At 37.4% G+C, this 20740-nt stretch overlaps 1 protein-coding gene across 1 annotated transcript; it reads right to left on the reverse strand.

Moving 5' to 3' along the window:
* Positions 1–8243: 8243 nt before the first annotated feature.
* On the reverse strand, positions 8244–9355 carry LOC142606086 (uncharacterized). The gene is made up of 2 exons (XM_075777487.1): positions 9008–9355; positions 8244–8795 (listed from the first exon to the last, which is right to left on the reverse strand). Exons 1-2 carry the CDS (start codon positions 9353–9355, stop codon positions 8244–8246), a joined length of 900 nt encoding a protein of 299 aa, XP_075633602.1.
* Between the last annotated feature and the right edge of the window lie 11385 nt (positions 9356–20740).

The following is a 20740-nucleotide window of genomic DNA, read 5'->3' on the forward strand; positions in this document are numbered from 1 at the left end:
TAGCTTCCGTCAGCACCTCCCATCGTCGGATCTGTCTCCCTTCTCTCATACCCATCTCACGGAGAAGGGAGACAGATCCGACGATGGGAGGTGACCAAGGCGACTATGATTTTTTAATTGTGCACCAAATAGTAAAGCATTTAATTTACCTTCGAGCAGTGAAAACTACAGCGGTGACGAGAGCCATGAAAACCACCGCCGCGTTCATCGGAGCCACCATAGCCATTATCCAGAACCAGCCGCCGCCGGGACTATTGTTGTTCTTGTAGTTGAAGAACATGAATGAATGAAAATAATCAAAAATTACCAAAATGCCCTTATCTTCTTCTTCTCGCTTGCTTTTTGTTTCTTAGAGAGAGAGAGAGCTAAGGATTTTGAGGATTTTAATAGAAAATAAGAATTTGAAAGTGAGACTGGTGTGAGAGAAACTGAAACTGGTTTTTGAGTTTTGGTTTATAAATGAATTTTTTCAAGTCAAATCTTTGAGTTTGGGGTTTTTTTTTTTTTTTAAAAAAAAAACGGTGTCATTTCTATTTTGGATGAGTTTTGTTGCTGTTGTTGGGCATGTAGTGGTGGTGTTACTGTTAAGTCCAATCATGTGAGGTAGTAGTAGGCACTGTGTTTAATTATTATGATTCTCTTTGAATTTTTTTTTGGTTAGGTTACATGAATCTCAAAATTTTAACGCTAATCTTATTTGCAAATAACGTATGAGTTATAATTAGCTCAACTAGTAAAGTTTTTTTGTACTCAAATGAGAGATTTTGGAGTGGTTTAATGGTTTATGCTCATTTTGGGGTGGTTGTTGGTGGTTTTTGCTCATTTTAGGTGGCTGTTGGCAGTTTGCATTTTCACGCATTTCGTCATTCCAAACACTTGAAAATATTTTACTGTCAAATATTTTACAGTAAAATTTTTTACATGTAAAATATTTTACATTTGAAAATATTTTACATCGAAACAAATGGAGCAGAATATTTTACTAGGCATAGGCATATATAATGCAGGACTTAATTAAGAATCCTAACTGAATAGAATATTTTAATACTACAGCAACAACAACAACAACTAAAACTTAGTCCCAAAATTCTAGAGTACACTATGAATCCCTAACATATTATTTAAGGTTGGCCACATACACTCTTTTCCGCCATTATATTTTATCTAAAGTTATACTCTCTCTTATTTCCTTAATTGAAAAGTCATTTTTTATTACGTCGACTAATGTGATTTTTTGACTCTCTTCCTTGTTCCCTCAATTTGGATCAACTTACTCTTTCTTACCGTTGTATTAGTTAATTTCTTCTAAACACGACCAGACCATCTCAAGTGACTCTCCCTTGGCTTTTCATCAATAGGTGCTACCCCTATCTTTAGGCAAATTTTCTCATTTTGAATTCAATCTTTCTATGTATGTTCACTTATCCATCTTAAAATTTTTGTTTAGGTGATACTTTTTTATGACTGTGCCTCTTCTTAACAGCCCAACAATCAGTAAAATAGAGTACAACTAGTCATATATTAGGCACAACATACCACCTCCTTCACAATTATAAAAAGCAATTGTATTTTTTTTTTTTTTTTGTATCAGTAGGATTATTGCCTAATTTATCAATAATGTTACAAACAAAACAAATTTCACAACTTGTTGAGATGATTATATTGTTATTAATACAACATCAATCTTATATTATACTAAATTTAGTACCAATTACTAACTTATGATCTCAACCATTATGAAAGAAAGGACTAAGTTTGTTGTGCCATTAATCTTATTGTAAATTTATTACTGTATGCTAAAAAATATGTAACATGGGTTGAAAGTTAGGCAATAAGGTCTATCTAAAATTTTCTCCCTAGTTTATATTAAGAGCCTAATTTTTCTATTTTAGCTAGCTATTTTTCAAAACAACAACATTTTATGCTCTGTCATGTATTCTATTTCGTTAAAATATTATTATTTTTTTCTTAATTAAATTATTATTTTAACTATCTCCTCTCTATCTCTCTTCTATGCTAGTTTGCCATAGCCAATCCTACCACTACTGCTCACCTTCTCACTCTGCTCTTTAATTACTCATCGAAAACCGACACCGTCTCCGTCTTGTCGTGTGTGGCCCTTTGGTTCACCATTGTCATCCGTGAGATCCACCTTGTTTGATTCACCCACGTTGCCATTTGGCTTGTTGTCACGCATGAGATCCACCATGATGGATTGGCGATGATGCAAGTACCAGGTTGAATAAGAGTTTATGGAGTGTGGGAATCAGAGGTTGCGAGATGAATTGGAATTTGCAGAGCGAGATGAATCAGAGTTTGCTAAGAAAGAAGAAAACAATAGAAAAATAAAGGAAAAAATATTTTTTGATTCCTATATTTTGGGTCATTTTTCTCTTTGACCCTTACTTTTTTTTGAAGCTCTTAGTATGGTATTTAAAAATCAAAAATCTTTTTTGTAAGGACACAATTTGCACCTAAGCCCAATTATAGAAAGGGTATAGGCCCAAAGAGCCCAATACAATAAATTTGTAGACAGTGGGTTCGAAATCTAGTTTCTTATGAGTTTAGATAGTAACGGTAGTGGTCCAAGATCATAAAATGATAATGATAGACTAATTTATATGATGAAAAATTGTCCTCGGACTCAAGCCAAGGAGCTGGTTCTTATATTTCTTCTTTTTTAAAGACAGATTACAAATATTCAGTCTACAGTCTTCTCTCTCTTTTTTCTCCGTGAATGTGGTGGGGCCTTTTTGTAGTATTGGGCTGAACTGCCTCCTGCCGTGCTAGGCCCAAGGTGTTCTGGATCAGGAAGTTAGGACCGATCCAATTGCACCCTACCTTGGTCTGGCTTGTGCACAAACTATGCCCCGTTTGCCAAGACTTTTGATCACATGCCCGTGACAGGCAAAATTGTTATAGTAATTATGGCAGGCAAATATAATACAGATAATAAAAGAGATTCGTTTACTATTTAGACAAAAGTAAATAATGGGTCATTACAAGGAATGCATGTTTTATGAAATAGTAACAAAAAAAAATACGGGAGAGGTAATAATGAGCTTATTAAATCAAAGGGAAATATCAGTCTGCCGTGTCAAGTTATGTTACGGGGTCTAAGTCGAGAAGGAAGTCATTTCCTCAATGCAAATAATCTCTTCGGGAAGAAATTAACTGCTTTGAGGGAACGGGCCTAAATGACTTGTGCCTAGAGAAGTCTCTTGCTTTTAGCAGAGAGCATGGGTCAGAGAGGGAGAGAGAAAATCAACCTATCTGGTGCATGTCTGCCATTTTATTCTCTCCTTTTTTGTTTTTCCTATTCTCTCCGGCTCTTTCTTTCTTTTCCCTTCGTTTTTATCTCTCGGTGTTTGCTTAGTTATTGTGATTCTCTCCCTAAAGGTTACTGTTGCCCTCTCCCTTTCTGTGCACAGTAAAGGTTTTTTATATAATGCCTGCCGCGGCTGGCTTTTACCATTTTAGCCTTTGACTGTCTTGTTTTGGTGTGGGTGTCCTTGCCGACCATTACTGATTGGTCAGTCGCCCAGCCAGCACCACTTACCTGTACTGGCTGGGCAACTCCACATTACCAGACGAAGAGGATTATTTTGTTTGTTTGCTTGACATGACATTCTTACCTGCCACGGCATGGGTGCTCTCTCTTTCCGTCCCTCATGGCATGCACCTAGTGGTTCCAATTCAGCCTTACTTCTTTTGGGCAGTATGCCATCCCAGTAGGACACTTCCCCCAAAAGAACCTGAGTAGGAACCTTAAAATAGGTTTTTTCTCTCTCCCCACCACCAAACCATGCCCTCTTACCTTTGACCCATGACCTACCACTTCCTGTATTGGCTAGGTACAGGCTGATGGTGTCTGGGCCTTACGCGTGCCTCACTTTCATGCTCGTCCAAAATCTGCCTGCTGCTTATGCGTTTACCGCGATTTGAAGGTCCACCTGCTCATTCTGCCATTCGTCCTTAACTTCTTATGGCATGGGCCATTTCTTGATTTCTTTATGGCTTGCTCCCTTAGGGGCTGGGCTTTGCCTGATTGTGGGTCTTTCCTCCTTCAGGCCATTCTTTTTGCTTTATTCTTGTGGTCTCGCTATTGCTTCCTACCGCATCATTCTACTATTCCTATCGTGATGTCATTTGACCCAGATCTGCTGAGCCTCTTTGGGTTTGCTGCTTATTTCTTTTTTACAACCCAATAAGCTCATTGGACATTTTACTACATTACTTGCAGGCTCCCGTGTTCCATTTACTTCCTTTTGGGCATCCTTGGCCCATTTACTTTCCTTGGGCATCCTTGACCCTTTCTACTTTTTCCACTGGCTTTTACTAACTCCTTGAGCTTCCCCGGCCCAATTATTCTATCCTTCATCCTTGGGGCTTATGGACTCTCCATTACCCCTTACTTTCTTTACTTGCATTACTTCGGGCCCACTGTGACTACTATGGCCCATTCTCACTTTTCTACATCATAAACTGCCCATGGGTTTGCTACTTTTCTCTTTTTGGGTCTTTTTTAGACCCGTTTGCTTCCTCAAGATCCATTTATTTGCTTTATGGACCTATGATCCATTATTCCTGCCGCTTAGGCTTAATGGCATTTTTATCCAATTGCTAGCTCTCTTCTGCCCACGTTGTTGGGCGTCCTCTCCCTACTGGGCTTCTCAAAATGAGCATCAACACTCCGATCCCCTTATCTTGGGGCTTTCCTCTTCCTTTTATACTTCATTTTCTCCTCTCTCTACCCTCCACGTATGGATTAGATTTCTGGACAGGATACTTGTCCCATTAGCCCCTTCTTGAAGATTTTGAAGATAGATATAAGGCTGAACCCTGCCACTCAAGCATCACTTCCTCATTAATGTGGCCAGAGAGTTAGCTGCAGAGCATTCAATGCAGTGGCAGCAGCTTTTTCTTTAGATATTTTCTGGTTTTCCTTTGTCCTATACCCCTATGTTGCACATCCTTATCAATAGTGTCTCATGGGACATTGCCTCTAGATGGTAGATAACACATTCCGACCTCTGCTTAGCTGATCCGAGGAGATATCCCTCTTTGGACCAACTTTTTGGTTGATCACGATCAGACTTTGCTACTCTATAAACTAACACAGACCCTTAGTATGATGTTTACCCATCCTCAGACTACTTAATGTCCTCGGATTAAGCCTCCTGCCCAATATGCATATATAATATGCACTCTTGGACCCATCTCCCCTACAATATAATATCTAAATCCCTGATATTTAACAGTGGCTCAACTTCAACCCACTTGGTGAAATAATTTGTGCCAACTAGTAGCCATCTCCTATTCCCCATTGCCTTAGGGAAGGGTCTCACAATGTCCAAGCCCCATTGAGCAAGAGGCCAAGGACTGGATAGAGGATTGAGGACGCCCCCTAGTTGATGAATATTTAAAGCAAATCTCTGACACTGGTCGCACTTCTTCACATACTCTTATGCTTCCCTTTGCATATTTGGCCACCAATACCCTTAAGTGAGTGCTCTCTGAGATAAAGATCTACCTCCTATGTGGCTTCCACAAATTCCTTCATGTAATTCTTCAAGTAGTAGCTCAGTTACTTCAGGGTGTATACACAGCAGGTATGGTCCAGAAAAAGAGCGTTTGTACATCTTTTGGTCCTCAGATAACCAGAACCAAGGAGCCTTTCTACGCACTTTGTCAACTTTAGACTTCTCTTTAGGTAAGACATCTTCTTTAAGGAACAGCACAATGGAGTCCATCCAACTAGGCCTTACTAGAGTTTGATGAACACAGACTGCATTCCCATTCATCTCATTAGGTTTACACAAATCTTCCACCAGGATAACCCGAGGTAAGCTCTATGCCGAGGATGTTGCTAATGTGGCAAGAGAGTCTGCATGGGTATTTCTGCTTCTGGGGATTTGCATTAAGATGAAAGACTCAAAATTTAATTGTAAATGTCTAACCTAGTTTAAATACTCCTGCATCCTCGGATCCTTGGCCTCTAGTTCCCCTTCTACCTGGCATACAACCAGTCTCGAATCCGAGAACATCTCCACTATTTTTTCTCCCATTTTTTGAACCATGGTCATCCCTACCAAGAGAGCTTCATACTCGGCCTCATTATTTGTGGCTGAGAAATTCAACCTTAAAGATTTCTCAATAATGATCCTCTCCGGGAAGATTACAACCAGCTCCACTCCCCAATCCTCTTTGATTTGCAGCGCCATCTACGTACACTTTCCACAACAGAGATTCCTTTAGGGAGATTGTGCCAACTGCTTTTCATTCATGTCCGACATCTTGGCATTTTCCTCTAACGAGGGCTTAGCGAATTTAGCCACCAAGTCGGCAAGGACTTGGCCTTTAATAGAGGTGCGAGGCATATACTTGATATCAAAAGCTCCCAGGAGGGTACCCCATTTGGCAATTCTTCCCGTGTAGTCGGCGCTTCGAAGTATTGATTTAAGTGGAAGTTGAGTCAAAACAACAATTGTATGGGATTGGAAGTAATGGGGAAGCTTACGCGTAGCATGCACCACTACTAGAATAGCTTTTTCCAGCAGTAAATAACAAACCTCGGCCTCATGTAGTGACTTGCTCAAATAATAAACTAGCCTCTGTATACCACCATCAACCCGTATCAACACCAAACTAACGGCATGACAAGACACAACAATGTAGGCGAATAGAACTTCATCAACCTCAAGTCGAGACATAATAGGCGGCCAAGAAAGATATTCCTTAAGCTGCTGAAAGGCTAACGCACATTTCTCAGTCCATTCAAATCCCTTCCACTTATTCAATAACTGGAAGAAAGGCCTACATCTGTCCGCAAACCGAGAGATGAACCGGTTTAAGGCAACAGTCATCCCCATTAACTTCTGAACTTCTTTGGGATCTTGAGGTGGCTGCAAGCTGTTAATTACTCTAACTTGTTCAGGGTTAACTTCAATTCCACGATGAGTGACCATATAACCCAAAAATTTACCTAATCCCATACCAAAGGAACATTTAGAAGTATTGAGGTGCAGCTTGTGTTTCCTTAGTATCTGAAAGGTGTTCCCTAGGTCTCCCACATGCTCGGACGGCACTTTACTCTTCACTACCATGTGATCAACATAAACCTCAATAGTTTTACCTAGTTGTGGCTCAAACATCCTAATCATCATCCTTTGATAATTAGCCCATGCGTTCTTTAAACCAAAAGGCATTACCTTATGATAATAATTTCTTATAGGAGTGACGAAGGCTATTTTCTCTTAATCACCCAAGGCCAAAGGTATTTGGTGATAACCTTGAAAAGCATCTAGAAAATTCATCCGAGGACGCCCAACAGTGGCATCCACCAATTTATCTATACGTGGCATTGGGAAAGGGTCTTTGGGACAAGTCTTGTTCAAATCTGTGAAGTCTACACATACTCTCCACTTTCCATTCTTCTTTTTCACTACCACTGTATTAGCCAACCACTCAGGATAAAATACCTCATTGATAGCTCCAGCCTGTTTAAGTTTGATCACCTCTTCTTTGACAGCCTCGGAATGTTCCTTAGATGAACGCCGAGGTGGTTGCTTCCTCGGTACTACAGCCGAGTTGACGTTTAGATGATGACAAATGAAGCTCAGATCCACCCCGGGAACCTCATAAGAGTTCCAAGCAAACACATCAATATTTTCTTTCAGGAACATCATTAACTCTTCCTTCTCTTGAGGAGGCAGTTGAGATCCGACCTGAAAATACTTCTCCTTATCATTATCTATTATAATTTTTTCCAATTCTTCTCACTCTGCCCCTTCTATCGTAACTCCAGATGACACTAGCTCCTTTGATTGCTACAAACTTTGCTCAGTTGATGCCGATGACTCCACCTCCGTTTGATGCCTAATGGCAGCCACCATGCACTGCCTGGCCATAGGCTAGCTACCTCTCAACTCTTCCACTCGGTCACTAGATAGATATTTTACCTTCAAATGTTGGGTAAAGGAGATAGCTCCCATGGCATGAAGCCAAGGTCTTGCCACGATGGCTGTATAGGGAGAAAAAGCATCCACCACTATGAAGTTGACATCCACTCTCTCCGACCCAGTTTGTACTGGTAGTTTGATTTGCCCCATTGGTATAACTACTTTCCCGTCTAAACCTACTAAGGGTAAATCATAACTATTTAAATCCCCTAGTTTCAGCCCTAAACCTTTGTACAGATCAAGGTACATAATTTCTGCCCCACTGCCTTGATCAATCATTACTCACTTCACGTCGTATCCTCCTATCTTGAGGGTAACCACCAATGCATCATCATGTGGTTGTAGAGTACCAGCCTTATCATCATCAGAGAAACTCAACATTGTTTGGCCCTCCATTCTACTCCTCTTGGGTTCAGGGTAGTATTCCCCCTCAAGTGGTTGGGCTACGAATAGTACCCTGGAGTGGTGAAAACCAACTTTTCCCAGTATGGCGAGAACAACATTAATTGTGCCTAGATGAGGTTTTGGAGAAGTATCCCTCTGAGATCCTGACCCTGCTTGGCTTCCTTGTCCAATGGGATGGTATAGGAATTGCTTTAGCTTACCTCCTCGTACCAACTGCTCTAAGTAGCCCCACAGAGTTCTACAATCCTCTGTAGCATGCCTTCGCTCCTGGTGGTACTGACAATGAAGGCTTTGATTACGCTTTGTGGGATCCCCTCCCATTTTGTTTGGCCACTGGAAAAAGGGTTCATTCTTAATTTTTTTCCAAAATTTGATGCACTGGTTCTCGAAACAACAAGTTAACTGCTTGTGGTGCAGTAGCAACTCTGCCTAGAAAAATTACGCTAAAAACAATTATTGTTGAACTTGTTTGACCTGAAATCCCTCCTATCCTGAGGGACCACCTTCCCCTTGCCTTTACCTAATTGTTGATCCTCCTTGACCCGCTTATACTTGTCAATGCGATCCATAAGCTGGAGTACATTATTAACCGGTTTCCCTGTTAACGATTTCCTCAAACCATGCTCGGTAGGCTAGCCAACCTTGAAAGTTCTTATGGCCACATCATTAAAATCTCCATCAATCTCATTGAACATCTCCCAGTATTTGTCTGAATATGTTTTCAAAGTTTCTCCTTCTCGCATAGTCATAGACAACAAGGAGTCCAAAGACCGAGGAACCCTGCTGCATGTAATAAAGCAGGATCCAAACGCCTGGGTGAGTCCCTTAAAAGAATCAATAGAACCTGCCCCCAAGCCGTTAAACCATCTCATTGCCACAGGTCCCAAGCTGGATGGGAACATCTTGCATATCAAAGCTTCATTCCTAGAGTGTACGGCCATCCTCTGGTTGAAGTGGCTCACATGCTCCACAGGGTTTGTGTCGTCCATTGTATATGGTGAACGTTGGCTGAGTGAACCGCCGAGGAAGTGTGCCCTCTTCGATTCTACGCGTGAAAGGTGATTTAGCAATTTGGTTCAACGCCCTGTTCAGTCATTTCTCAGGCCTTTTCAAGATAAACTTTTACTTCTGTGGACACGCGAGCTGTCCCCTTCACACGAAAATGATTCACTAGGGGGAGTCCTTGATCTGGGCCTGTATTTGCTATCTCCATCATCGCCAAAAGAGGGGTTAGAAGTGGAAGGGGTTCATTTTCGTCGCTCACGGTGTAGCTTCCTCTTCAAACGATCAATCTCCAGCTACATGGCTCTAGCACGCTTTACATGAGAGGCACGACTCCCACTTAGTGATTGACTCCTGCTAGTATGGGCAATATGCACACTCCCCTCCTGATTCCTACTTCGCTCAAGATGGAGGGAATGCTCTAAACGTTGGGACCCCATAGACTCCGTTTGATGAGGACCTGAACCTACCATAGCTGGATATTAAACTCAATGAAAAACCAAGATTTCCCACAGACGGCGCTAATTGTAAAGACACAATTTGCACCTAAGCCCAATTATAGAGAGGGTATAGGTCCAAAGAGCCCAATACATAAATTTGTAGAGAGTGAGTTCGAAATCTAGTTTCTTATGAGTTTAGATAGCAACGGTAGCGGCCCAAGATCACAAAATGATAATGATAGACTAATTTGTATGATGAAAAATTGTCCTCGGACTCAAGCCAATGAGCTGGTTCTTATATTTCTTCTTTCTTAAAGACAGGTTACAAATATTCAGTCTACAGTCTTCTCTCTCTTTTTTCTCCGATCCCCTTATCTTGGGGCTTTCCTCTTCCTTTTGTACTTCCCTTTTTCCTCTCTCTACTCTCCACATATGGATCAGATTGCCGGGCAGGATACTTGTCCCATCAACCCCTTCCTGAAGCTTTTGAAGATAGTTATAAGGCTGAATCCTGCTACTCAAGCATCACTTCCTCATTAATGCGGCCAAAGAGTTAGCTGCAGAGCATTCAATACAGTAGCAACAGCTTTGTCTTTAGATATTTCCTAATTTTCCTTTGTCCTATACCCTTGTGTTGCACATCCTTATCAACAGAGTCTTACGGGACATTCCGACCTCTGCTTAGCTAATCCAATGAGATATCCCTCTTCGGACCAACTTCTAGGATGATCACGATCAGACTTTGCTTCTCTATAAACTAACACAAACTCTTAGTATGATGTTTACCCATCCTCATACTGCTTAATGTCCTCGGATTGGGCCTCCAGCCGAATATGCATATATAATATGCACTCCTGGACCCATCTCCCCCACAGTTTTCAATTCCTACCATCATCTCATTAACGAAAATATTTTATTTGATAGACAGAGTGCACCACTAGTACACTAAATGACGATGCATCAATTAAAATAGTATTAAAAAAATTATTTGGCATTAAAAAAATGCCGCGTCAACATCCTCTACCATTTAAATTTAAAATAATTCCTTCAATTTTATTTATTCTTAATAAATAAAACTTTTTTTTTCATTTGTTTTTTTTTCTCTCATAAACAAACACAAAACTAAACATGAACAAAAACCCAAAAAATCAAACCACCACACAATGCCAAAACATCACCGGTGAGTTAAGATTTCACTTTCACACTTTCATTTTTCAATTTCGTATTTCTCTCTCTCATTTCTTTTTCTCCCTAATGTTTTGGGATATAGGTTTGATTGGTGGGAGTTGAAGTGGTTTTGGGATTTGGGTTTGATTAGTTTGATCTAGGTTAGAGAAAGAAAGAGAGGCTGAGATTGGTTTGATCTAGGGGAGAGAGAGAGAGAGAGTCTGAGATTGATGATTTTCTAGGTGAGTTTGAGATTGATGGTGGTTGGTGTTGTGAAACAAAGGTAGAGATCAGTTGTGGTGGAGGTGGTGGTCACAAATCACAAATTGATGGTAAGTGTTTGCGAAAGGGAGGTTAAGATGGGGTCACAGTGGTCGAAGATTCAACTTTTTAGTTTCGTATTCTCATATCTTTAGTTTTGGTTTCGATTTCATATGGGTTTGGCTTGTATTAAGAAATTGAAAGAATCAGCTGAATTTTTACTATTTGGTTTTCATTTGGGTTTTCTTTCTTGGGTTTGTAAATTTGGATGAACGTGTGTATTGTTGAAGGTTTTTATTTTAGTTTAATTTGTTGGGTTTGGTAATTTATTGAGTTTCAATGTTTTGGTGATTTGATGGGCTTGGTTACTAAGAAAATGCAAAAAAAGAAAAAGAAAAGAAAATCTTGATTTTTTTATTAATTTTTTGGGCAACCAACCATGTTATTTTTAGGGGAAGAACATGAACATTCATGCTCTTGGGAACACATTCTTCATTAAAAAATAATCGAAAGAATTTTTTTTAATTAGATTTTTTTTTAAATCAGAAGTTTAGGGTATGTTTGGTAATTGTTTTTTGTTTTCAAAAACAATTTTCTGTTTCCGAAGGCAAAACACTTGTTTGGTAACCTATTTTAGGCAAAAATCAAAAACTATTTTCAATTTCCATATTGTGAAGGAAACTGAAAACTAGTCTTGAGCTGTTTTTGTTTTTTAGTTTTCAAAAGCTTTAGAAAACACAGAACTAGTCCTCAGAATTACACTCTTTAATGAGCCAGCACGTTGGTTCGAACCACGTGAATAACAAAACATTCTTCTTTCTAACATATTTTTCACTCTTTCCCGTGCTTGCAATTTTGTCTCTCAATTTTTAGCGCCTTCCTCTCCATCCCACGTATTAGAAACCCTTATATCTACTTCCTCTGTCTACCTCTGTGCCTCCACTTCCTCACAAAGGCACAATTGAAAACCTTGATTGAGAGAACCACGGTAAGTGATTGGCCTTCACGAGACTCTCCTTCATGATTTCCTTTTGTTCTTCATTGGATTATACCATTATTTATCTCGTTTTTTTCTTAGTCTCCTTTCCTAATTATATATATATATATATATATATATATATATATATATATATTTTTTTTTTTTTTTTTTTTTTTTTTGCTGCGTGATTAAGCAGTTCTAAGCAACGTTTTTGAAGAGCTTCATAATTTTGGGGAAGTATTTCCTAATTTTAGGGACCCAATCTCTCAAAGGTACAGGTGTTTTCCTTTTTTCTTTGTTCATGGATTATTACACAACATATGGTCAATTAAACGCGTTTATGTATAGTGATCATGCTTTAATTAATGAAATTTGGTTGATATTTGCACATGAAGCTAGTTGCAACAAACCTCGGCTTGACTGGACTATGTTATTGTTTATTAATGTATGGTAGTCTCTCCCCCTATTCTGGTAGTGGCTGAACAGGGTATACACTTATATGGTGTAAATGGTTTGTTGGTTGTTGTTTACAATGGTTTTTTTTTTTTTTTTTGAGACCGAAGATAGAATATATATTACTGACTGAAAAAGTGTTACATGAAGAGTACAAACAGGTTACACATAAAGATTACACTTGACCGAGTTTACATTGTGGGCCTTGTGCAGAAATCAAAGCAATTAACCATCATGAAATAACTCAATTATTATAAGGAAAAGCAATTGAGTGTGCCTTATGTTTCATACTTTCATTGTCTATAGATGTTGATTGATAGTATTATTGTTTGGACCTTTAGTTTAAATAGAACCCCATTATTTATTTAACCTTGAGAAATTGTGAGTGCTAATTTTGTATAAGATCCAGTTCCAGTTCTATGCATGATGTATCACTTTCCTGGGAAAAAAAATAGTGAACATTTAGTGACAAACATTGTCATTCGAGCTTCTAATATTTTTCCTTTTGATACATATATACCGGAATTCATGAATTGGTTGCATATATATCTTTGTAAAGTCATAAATAATAGTATAATACTATGTAAAAAAGAAATTGGATTTTGTTATGCCTGACCGAGATTACACATAAAATCTTCTATCATTTATGACACTTTATCTAGAATGTAATTATTATAGTTTATCAACTACCAAACAAATTTCCTGAATTTTGTTTTTGAAAAATGTGTTTTTCAAAACAACTAACCATACGTGTTTTTCATTTTGAAAACAGAAAAAATTTGTTTTTTTCTTTTTCCCTTGAAAACAAGAAAACGAAATTAGGAAACGAAGACAGTTACCAAACATACCCTTAGAGTTCTGTTTTGTTGTTTTTTCTAGCGTTGCTGGTTTTCATATTAAAATTCTGATGTGGCACTTTTTAAATGTCAAATATTTTTTTAAAAATATTATTTTAATGGCAACATTAGCATTTAGTATGTTAGCAGTGCACTCTGTCTATTACATATGATATTTTCATTAGTGAGATGCTAGAAGGAACTAAATTAAAAATGATTTTTGATTTTTAGGGACGAAAATAGGAGCTCAAAATAAGTGTGGACTACAATGAAAAAATGACCCAATATGTAGGGACCAAAAAGCTATTTTTGCCAAAAATACAAAATGAATAAAATTATGAAATGCATAAGCTAAAGTGCCTCCTAAATTTGGACAAGTACTGTAGAAAAATCCTATATTGGCTAACTTTTGGGCCTTATGCTATTTTAGCATGTATATGATGCAAATGCCCTTTAGTACATAAGCGTAGTAGAATATCTTCTAAAAATAAAATAAAAAATCTAGTAGTATAATGGAGGATTAAAGAAAGGCGTAAATGCACTTGTAATCTCTACATTTTGACTTTTTTTTCATTTTGGTTCCTACATTTTAATTTCACCACTTTTAGAGGGCGTTTGGATTAGGGGTGTCCAAGCAAAACCGGGACCCGACCCACCCGCAAAAACCGTCTGATCCGGACCGACAACCGGCCGACCCGACGTCGGTGACGGGTCGGCGGCGGGTCTCAGCTTCCTTAACCCGAAAACGGCGGGTCGGTTGGCGGTTTTGAGGCTGAGAAACCGATTTTAACCGACCCGACCGAGATATTTCCAGATCCCGGCGAAATTTCCAGAATCCAGCAAGTTTTTTCCAGAATCCGGCGAATTTTTTCCAGATTCCGACGAAAAACCCAGATTCCGGCGATATATTTCCTTAGATCTGGTGAGATTTTGACTGGATTTGGCGAAATCTCATCAAATCCGGTGAGATTTTCGCCGGATCTTGCGAAATCTCACCGGATCTAAGACAAATTTCGCCGGTATCTGGAAAATTTCGCCGGAATCTGGGTTTCTTCGCCGGACTGTGTGTTTTTTCACCGATTACTCGTTGTCTTCTCAGATCTATGATTCCGACCGACCCGCCCGCCACCCGTTGATGACCTGAACCGCCCGACCCGATTACTCCGGCGGGTCGGCGGCGGGTGCGTTTTTTCTCCACCCGATTCCGGCGGGTCGGTTCCGGGTTGGGCACAAACCCGACCCGGACCGACCTGTGGACAGCCCTAGTTTGGATAGCCCGTCCACGTCCAAGTTTTGCTTTTTTTTTTTTTTTTTCAACGCGTGTTTGTTACTGTTCATTGGCCATGAACAGTGATTTTAGGCCAATGAACAGTAACTTTTGGAATGAACAGTGATTTTTACCCCTTTAAAAATTATTTTGCTACAGTGTTTTCAGTTTTCAATTTTCAGCAATAAGTTCTATCCAAACAGACCCTTAGTCCCTAAATCAATTAATGCATGTTATTTTAGTCATTTCTGTCAGTCAACAGAAGGAAATATCTAAGGTGGCAAACTGAGTACACTGCTGGCACATCAAATTCTAACGTGGCCAATTAAAAAATAATAAAAAATTTTAATTAGCATTTAAAAAAAATGTCATATAGCTTCTAAAAATAAAAAAAATTTATTAATCAATTTTAACGAAATTAAAAAAAAACAAAATTAAAAATAATAAAATACATAAATTTAAATCTAATTCATTTTGAACAAGAAAGATAATCACAGATTTATACGTCAATACAAAAACATAAAGCACAAATCTAGATTCATAAAGCACAAGCCCAGAATCGAATCTTTTATTTTTTACTTCTTTTAAGATAAGCCAAAAAAAAAAAATCTTATCTCTTTCTCTTGATACGTGTGATATATGTCTTGTCTTGGTGTCTTTCCTTTTTTCTTTTTTTTTTCTTTTTTACTTTTCAGATTCATAATTGTCCTCTCTCTCTCTCTCTCTCTCTCTCTCTCTCTCTCTCTCTCTCGGTTTGTGTGTTGTGTTTATACTTCGTATCTTTCTTTTTCAAATTTTAAAGCCCTGTTTGGTGGGTTAGTTCTAACAAATATTTTCACATTTTAAATAACTTTACACACATTTCAACACATTTTTTTCATCCACACATATATCAAAAACACCCAAACAACATTACTCAAACTAACCTACCAAACAGGCCCTTAAAATTTTTGGATTTGTATTCTTTGTGTTTGTGATCTTGTGTTTATGTTCAAATATCAGCAACTAATGGGTGTTGCCATAGGTCCTCTCTGTAATTTGAATCACCATTTCTAAAGATTAGGAGAAAATTGTTCACCACCACTAACCCAGATCCACCACCAGTAAACCCGAACTAACACCACCACCACCACCAAATTTGAATTATCACCACCCCAACAGTCCAACACTAGCACCAAACCTAGATCCACCACTACCGAACCCAGATCCATCACAACCAAACCCTAAAACCAATTTCAACCATAGCTCAGATATATTAACCATCAAACAACCCAAGCCCACACACCATCATAGATCGAAGAAGGGAGATTGAGTGGGTGAGTCCAAGAAAAGTAGAGACTAGAGAGCAAGTATACCACCTTGACGGTGGCTCGTGGTGGTGAACGACAAGGAAGGAAAGCGATTGACTGTGGTGGGTTCGTCGTCATCTAGGGTGCTTTTGATGAAAGAGAGAGCCTGACCAATTTGATCATTCTCTACTTGGGCATCGTCAACGACGGAGTAATGTGATGGAAGAGAGAGAAACGGAGTGGGTTTGAATGTGTATTGTGAGCCATGTATTTGATGAATATAGTTTCAGTGCGTTTGTTTTCAAAATGGTACAGAGGCATCAACAGAGAGTGGGCTTGTGTTCTTGTGATTGAATTTTCTAGATTTGTGTTCATGTTTAAGACCTGAATTCTTGTATAATTTGGGATCTAATAATATTGTAATTTTGTAATTTTTAAAATTGATAAATTTATTTTTGTAAGTTAGAGGTTGACGTGGATTCTATGATGGGTGACGTAGATTTGGAAATTACTGATGTGTCATGGATGTGGATTTTCAATAATATTTAAGTCTTCCGTCAGCTACCTCAAATATTTTCGTCTGTTGACTGACGGAAAGGACCAAATAACTTGTGTTAATTGATTTAGGGACTAAAAGTGGTGAAATTAAAATGTAGGGACCAAAATGAAAAAAAAAAAAAAAAACCAAAATGTAGTGGCTAAAAGTGCATTTACTCCTTAAAGAAAAGAACAATACAGATTTTTTTTTTTTTCCCTAAAGAACAATCAAATTGACCTTAGACTTCCGCACTGATTTTGGGTGCTTTTTATTTTTATTTTTTATAAATAACTTAAAGAAAAAAAATGAACCACTGTAAAAAGAGTTATCAATTTTGGCACTCATAATTTTTTTATAAGTAACTTGGCACTTATAAGCTAACATTGATCATTTGTTCTCGTTGTCCATGAACTTGATGGTCTACTTGGTTGGGTGAAAAAGAGATGATAAAAAATGGAGGTTCATTTTTTTTTTTTTTGGGATGGTGAAAAAGAGGTTGGAGTTTTTCACTTAGGCCCACTAAAAACCTTCTCTCTCTTTTTGTTTTGTTTTGTTTTGGTTTTTTTTTTTTTTTTTTAATTTGGGAGAAAAAGTAGAGAGATTTTATTTTTTTGGTTTAAGTTGAAATTTATTATTTTACCCAATCTTTTTTATCCTCCCCTTAATAAGGATATAACAGTAAATTTTTTCAAATAACAATTTTTATCATTTCACTTTTTCATCACTTCTACCAAACACCTATAAGGAAAAACTAGAATATTTTTAATCCTTCAAATTTTTGTCTTTCTTCTATTAGTATTTCTATCTTCTCACGTTTTTATCATCCCAATCAAATGGCCTATATATATATATATAATTTTAGACGTTTTTTTTAGAGTTAAAATAAACAAAGATTGGTATAATTTCTCTTCTTTACTTGTTTTGCTTAAAACCATTAAAGGTACAATTATATTTAAAAAGAAGTGAACTCTAAACAATTATAATTACTAAAATAAATAATTAATTGGGAAAAAAGATCAGCTAAACACACACCATTGACTTAGACTAATTAGAAGCTGACACATAAATATTTACGTTTCAACATTTTGATGGACTTATAAAAATTAAAGAGAAAGTTAAATTTCAAAATAAAATGATAAAAGTTTATTCTGAAAGATTGTTAATGGTTGTTGGGTTTTAGACCCCTACGTATTAAACCAAGTTTTAAGCCAAGTGATTACTTTGTCAAATTATGAACGCTTCTTGATTTAAGTCACAACCATACACATATAATAACAATAAAATCATTGAAAAATAATTGCACATGCAAAATGGTGACCGAAGGAAATCAGTGAAATACATTATTTCCACAATAAAACTCTGGAGGGATTTAACCTAATCAATCGCCCAAGGCAAGAAACAACTCCACTGTCAAATAGAAATTTTCAAACTGAGTAACCCTATTCTTTGTAAACTTAATAAAGTTCAGGCTTCTTTGACATTTAGATGTTTTCACACAAGCCTTCTCAGTTCCCATCCACGACTTCAAGTATCCACCTGAAGATTCAGATCCAATCACTTGAATAAATTGGTGTAGCAGCAACTTTAACACCATTGGCTCAATGTGTGATTGTTTTGATCATTAGTAGAGTTTAAGGGCAATAGGCTCAAACCTTCAAATCTAAAGTAAGATAGACTCCAAAAGTTTCTTTTACGTTCCCTAGGTGTTTCTTTTTATGCCGGAGGCTTAAAAAACAAAAAAACCTAGTGATTAGATGGAATATTGAAACACGAATCAAGTTTGCCGAACTTCGATTGATCAAAAATTAAGCTGGATCTACCCAAGTTACAATTTCAATCAGTGGCGGCGCCACGTTATAGTTAGGGTGTTCCTAGGAACACCCTGACTTAAAATTTTTTTTATATATAATAATTAAAAAAAAAATATTTGTTTAGGCTTAAAAAAAAATAGGAACACCCTCAATCAAAATGAGGAACACCCTCAAATTAAAAAAAAAAATTATTTGTTCTAAATTCAAGAAAAAAAAAACCAAAAAAAAAATTCAACTAAAATCTGAAAAAAAAAAAAAAAAAAAAAATTGTAACAGACCAAAACAACGGACGGCAACTCGGCAAGCCCAACATCAAGCCTATGGCAAGCCCAACAAATTACAGACCACGGCAAGCCCAACAAATTACAGAGAAAGCAAACCCACAGATTCTCCAAAAAAAAAAAAGAAGAGCACATTAGAAATCAGAAACCTCAAATCAGTAAATCAGTACATTAGAAATCACTAAAGCTAAAGCAAACCTAAAAACATCAGAAATCACTAAAGGCTAAACCGCTAAAGCAAACCTAAAAACAGAGCAACAGAGCAACAGAGCAATGCCTCCCCTTAGAAGTTAGATCGGTCCAGTCGCAGTCTAGACTCCAGAGCAAGTCATCACGGCGTCGCCCCTCATCGGAGATCGGTCCAGTCGCTAAGTCGCAGTCCAGAGCACATCGTCGTCATTGCAGTCCAAACACTCGTCGCAGTGCAGATCGCAGTCCAAAGTCAAACGCTTGTCGGTCCAGTCGCAGTCCAAATGCTCGTCGGAGATCAGATCACTCGTCCTCATCAGAGATCGCTCGCACATCGCGTCGGCATCGCACAGGTATTTCTCTCTCTTTTTCTCTATGACTCTTTCAGTCTCTCAGTCTCTCTCTCTCTATGTGAAATCTGAAATGAAAAAACGAAATGAAATAATGAGTGAGTTTGTGTCTCTATGTCTCTCTTTCTTCTTTAAGAAAGTAACTGAACTGTGATTGGTTGAGTTTATTAATATTTTGCCCATATTTTGACTTTTTGAATTTGGTTTGAATTTGGCTTTATCTCATGACTCATGATTTTTATCCGTTGGTTGGCGTGTGACTGTGTGTTGGTATTGGTGTTGGTGCTGATCAGTTGGTGAGATATTAATTGTGTTTTAGTGTAATGTTATTAAGATTTGTGATTGTGAAATTTTTTTATTGGCAGCTGGCTCTTGTGATTGGGGGCATCAGGCAGGCTTGTCTGTTGAGTGGGGTGGGGTGGATGGGCTGATGGGCACATGAGGCCGGGTAATTGGGAAAATCAGTCTAATAATTTTATGTGAGCAATATGCTAAATTAATAATTAATAATTTAATCATTAAAGCAGTGTAATTGGGTAAAGCAATAATTAATAATCTAATTAACCAATTAAAAGACAAACAAATTAATAAAACAACTAAACAATAATAATTAATAATTTTATTAATATGAATAAGATGTAGCTTGTAGCATTGATAATGAGACTATGATGCAACGATTTCAAAATATGAAAACTCGTAGAAGACAATTGTAAACTTTATGTATTTACGTGTTTTTTTATTATTGTTGTTGTCAATATATAATTTTTTTTTATTAGATCATGTAATTTATGCTTGTTGAGGAACACCCTGAAAAAAATTACTGGAGCCGCCACTGATTTCAAATTACAGAAGCTCTCTAAGAGGTTTCAAAGCCACGTATCCAAGGCAATGAATAGTAGAACCTGAAAATTGTCGTCTTCAAATATTAAGCATTCTAATGACATTTACAAGACACTAACACAACATTTTGTTCATGGGTTTGCTAACATAGCTAAAAACCCAACAAAGTTGCTAAAGTAACAATTCACTAATGTTGTTCGAGTAATGTTGTTTGTAGTTTTTTGAAATACGTATAGATGAAAAAGTGTTTGAAAATGTGTGTAAGATTATTTAAAAACTGAAAATGTGAGTTTGAACCACTTTACCAAACAGACCCAAAATGCTCCTTTATGAGAGTTTATTTTTATAGATTTATTCAGTTAAAAAAATAAGCCGAAGAAACTAAAAATTAAACCCGGCCTAAAGGATATAAAATAGTCAAATAGGAAGAAGTTAAAATAATTTGATGATTCTTTTTATATCTTAAAACTCAATAATTTTTTTTCCCATAATGAGTGTATGTGTACGTTACTCTGCTACTCTTGCTCGATTTTTAAAAAGCATTTCAAAAGAGTAATTCTATACGATTCACCCTCAAAAATTCTATACGATTCAATCCGGATCATTTATATGAGTATATGACTATATAGTCTATAATTATAAACATATAAAAATGATACAATTTTTTTTTT

This window comes from Castanea sativa, chromosome 8, assembly GCF_040712315.1.
Source record: "Castanea sativa cultivar Marrone di Chiusa Pesio chromosome 8, ASM4071231v1".
Taxonomy (NCBI): Eukaryota; Viridiplantae; Streptophyta; class Magnoliopsida; order Fagales; family Fagaceae; genus Castanea; species Castanea sativa.

Excerpts from the sequence above, each read along its gene's own strand:
- LOC142606086 (XM_075777487.1), bottom strand. The coding sequence starts at position 9,355 with ATGGACGACACAAACCCTGTGGAGCATGTGAGCCACTTCAACCAGAGG. Across the intron at positions 8,796-9,007 it reads TGGCCATAAGAACTTTCAAG|GCAGAGTTGCTACTGCACCA; the intron begins GTTGGCTAGCCT and ends TAATTTTTCTAG.